Here is a 3,909-nt window from a genome sequence, read left to right as displayed (position 1 = left end):
GATTTTGCAATTTATGTTTTCTAGTCTAAGTGGCTTTCTGGAAGCCAATTGCCACCTGGGATAAAGAACCCAGCCCTAAAATAATTCTGAAGGCCAAGGGTTTAATCCCCTTTATTGTAGAGTTTGCCCCTTGCAAAAATCGGAAGTGTATGCAAATATTCTTTGAGGCAAAGAGGAACCACAGGGGACCTCTAGCCAGATGTTAACTGCTTCTCCATCCTTAATGTTGCCTTGTTCACTTTGAGCTTACATGGGGTTAAAATACACATTCAAGTACCTGCTGAAGTTGGAAATGGGTAAAATTGCCACCTCCAAGAAGCACAGTGAAGATAAATCTTACAATGCCAGTAAAAAATAAATCTGATGACCACAGTGAGACATTAAAAATTAAAAAGAGCCATGCAGAAAGGAGAGGGGACAGGGAGGAATGTAATAGACATGAAAAACATTTTTTTTTTTTTTTTAAGTAAGAAAAGAGTCTAGATTTTTGCAAAGAGTACAACACAGAGAGCTGTTTTGAGTTGGGGGCAAGTTAATTATATTCAAAAAAAGATACTGTCTCCAGAAAAATCTTTTTTTTTTTTTTTTGTTGCAGTGAAATATTTTAGTTCCTTCATATAGAGACATATTACACAATGTTAACAACCATGAAAAACAATACAAAATGCCCTCCATTTAACAAGTAGAAAAATATAACTAGTATATATGGCAATTGTGAATCTAATACTGTACAGAAGTAATTTATGGATTTTACAAATAAATTATAGCTTAAATGCCTTTTTAAAATCCTTTCTCCCCCCCTCTAGATGTACACCAGAACTTACAATAGGAAAGTTTCCGAGCCTAGTTTATTGCAAATCAGTGCCAGTCAAATGTTCTGCCGACAAGCTCAAAGAATTTCTTATTTGGCTCGTGAAAATACTCGTGCAGTTTGTTGAGTAGTTTGGGATCGACTTGGGGGTGTGCCCGGCCTTTGGACTCATGTAAGCAGCGGTCCCGCCCACTGTCCCGCAGGCAATAAAAGCCCTTGGTTTTGTTAAAGTAGAAGTTCGAGGCATTGATCTGCGGCGACAGCTTCAGGAACCTCTCGACCTTTTGGATCTCGGGGAAAGGGTCCCTGATGAGGCGGTCGCCGTCGACGATGTGGATGTGGCGCAGCGGGAAGAAGCGCAGCCAGTTCTGCATGTGCACGTGGTACAGGCTGCGGTTGAGGGCCTTGTAGTCCACGTTGAGCCGGCCGTCTCTCACCAGGAACTCCTCGATGGACGGGTAGGGCTTGCGCTTCTGCACGTGGTTGTAGAACACTTGGGTGTAGTCGGACAGCACGCGCTCCGACGGGTCCCGCAGGATAAGCAGCAGCCGGATGGCCGGGTTCATGCTGTGGACCCTCTCAGGCACTTTGGGCGACGTGAAGTAAGCGGGGGTCTTTTCCACCGTGAGCTGGCGCGGGGAGGAGAAGGGCATCTGGCTGAGGTACCAGCCCAGGCCCTGGCTGTAATGCTCCTCCCAGTCGAAGAAGTGGACCTCGTTCTCGGCGGCCGCCACGTCGGGGTGCAGGCTGAGCATCTCCAGCAGCGCGCGGGTGCCGCCTTTGCGCACGCCGATGATGATGGTCTGCGGCAGCTGCTGGGCAGAGCCGTTGGGAGCCGCACCGTCTTGGACGTCATCCTGGAGGGTCCCGGCTTTCTGCAGAAGCTCCTGCTGACCTGGCTCGACCCCAGGGGCGGCGGGGCGGGAAGGCACTAGCTGGGGCTGGGCCACCAGTAGCACCGCGCCCAGGAGCAGCACGGCCATGCCGGACACCACGGTGGCTTCACTGGGCCGCGCGCCGCTGGGTCATGAAGCGCTGCAGTGGGGAATGTCTCCGATCAGTGGCACATGGGTGCCGCGGGCCGCCAGTTACTAGGGAACAAAGGGGGTACATATTAAGCCAAAATAAATGCAAGGGTAATCCAACTGACCACTCCGTAGCCACTCTGTAGTGGGCACTACACTTCTCCCCCGTGCCCCCCGCCACCCCAGAATTCTCAGTTTCTTTATCCAATAAAGCACTAGGTGGCCAACATTTCCTGCAAAGGGCCAGAAGGTAATATTTTAGGCTTTTGAGGACATAACTGTCTGTATGGCAACTCCACTCCAACTATGCGGGTATAGATCTAATGCAGCTATAGAGAATACACAAAGGAATGGCCGTGGTTGTGTTCCAAGAAAACTTTATTTGTAGACACTAAGATTTGAATTTCATGTAATTGTCGTGTCATTAAATATCATTCTTTATTTTATTTATTTATCTTTGCAATCATTTCTATGTTTAGCTCTTTGGCCACACAAAAATAGGGCCAGGTCTGGCTGACCAGGCACAGTTTGCCAATCCCTGCTATAAAGGAAATGGTTGGGAAGGTCCTTTCCACCTCAGCAAACATCAATGAAATATTTACTACTTGCCAGCCCCTACAGAGGGGCAGGTGATACAGAAGCTGGCTTGTTTCTGTGCCCTACTGCCCCCACCACGGACTCCTAGTCTAATAGAGCAAGTGAATCTGTATGGAAGATTCAATATTTAGTCTCACTTCTTCACCCTGCATCCAACCGTTACCATGGCCTCATTGTGGGGTAGTGTGCTTCTCAGCAATTTGGTTTGGGCTTGGCCAAACCCAGCCCAGAGGGTTTCCACCAGCCCTGTTTCACTCTTGTCATGGCCAAGAGAAGAATGTACCCTGGCCAGCTATGGTCCCAGGGGGAGGATGAGAGACACGTACAGCAGAGCTGCCCCATGAGTCCACTGTGTGCAGCGCAGCCATCCCAGCTCACGAGTTGAGAATGCACCCTTGGTTTTAAGCCACTGAGTTTTGGTGTAGTCTGTATTGCAGCATGAATTTGGGAAAGGTTCACTGATGCAACCTGACTACCGGCATCAAGGTGATATATGTTATAACTGTAATTTAGGTTCTATGAGGACACATGTTCATTCATTTTGCCTGAAACAACTGGAGATGGCTACATAGTAGGAGAAATGTTTGAAGTGGGCCTAGAGCAATAAATAGGTGAAGTTACTAGAAAGAGCAAAAAGCCTTCACGTGTACAAAGTTCACTATTTATAAAGTGGTCTCACAGTCGGCTCCATTGATTGTCACCACAACCATACGGCACAAGGCAGGGAAGCAGGAAGGGTATCACCACCATTTTACACATGACAGTCTTGTCTAAGGACACAAACCTCTATTTCAAAATTCACAGCTCAAATTCAAAATTCTAAATGCAGGGCTCTTTTTCTACAAACCTCCTCCTTTCTACCAAACTTCTCCTCTTTACCTATCTGAGGTTTTTCATATTTAGGCAAGAAAATCCCTCAAGGACACATCTGCCTGCCTAGACGCTGTGGGGTTCCAAAAGACGGGTGAGTCAAGGGTTCATGTTTTTAAGAGCTGATATACAAAATTTGCATTTGAGAATCTCCCAAAAAGAGTAGATTAAAGGCTGTCATTTAAGTCAGCCCAGTTTAAACACATTAAAGAAAAGGTTAGAGACAGGCCCGGCTCGGAGACTGTGGGATTTACAAAGCTAGTAGAAATATCCCTGTCAAGAGGAGCCATCATTTTCTTTATAGTAGTTTTAAAGTTTATTTCCTTAGCTTAAAACTTGTCCAGAATGAATAAATGAAGAATAAATTCCAAAACTTTCATTTTTATGATCAACCAGTTGATCTACCTCTGAGATTGTGTAATCTGCTTTGAAAAACATATATTAAAGAGCAAGCAATTGAACAAACGGAAGCTTTTAGAGAACCACAATACACTGGAGAAGGGCTTGAGAAATCACGATGAAAGTCCTTAGGAAAAAAACAAATGTTTAGGCAGGGATGGCCAAGCAAGATGTGGTTTCAGGTTGGTTCTCCTGATTGGATGAGCT

At 46.1% G+C, this 3,909-nt stretch overlaps 1 protein-coding gene across 1 annotated transcript; it reads right to left on the bottom strand.

The window, feature by feature from the left end:
• Positions 1–826: 826 nt before the first annotated feature.
• Positions 827–1,794, bottom strand: HS3ST1 (heparan sulfate-glucosamine 3-sulfotransferase 1). The gene has a single exon (XM_069494872.1). It carries the CDS (start codon positions 1,792–1,794, stop codon positions 859–861), a length of 936 nt encoding a protein of 311 aa, XP_069350973.1. The 3' UTR covers positions 827–858.
• Between the last annotated feature and the right edge of the window lie 2,115 nt (positions 1,795–3,909).

This window comes from Eulemur rufifrons, chromosome 19 (genome assembly GCF_041146395.1).
Source record: "Eulemur rufifrons isolate Redbay chromosome 19, OSU_ERuf_1, whole genome shotgun sequence".
In the NCBI taxonomy this organism is placed as follows: domain Eukaryota; kingdom Metazoa; phylum Chordata; class Mammalia; order Primates; family Lemuridae; genus Eulemur; species Eulemur rufifrons.
Note: the sequence above shows the minus strand (reverse complement) of the source record. Positions and strands in the feature narration are given on the sequence as shown.

Excerpts from the sequence above, each read along its gene's own strand:
- HS3ST1 (XM_069494872.1), bottom strand. The coding sequence starts at position 1,794 with ATGGCCGTGCTGCTCCTGGGCGCGGTGCTACTGGTGGCCCAGCCCCAG.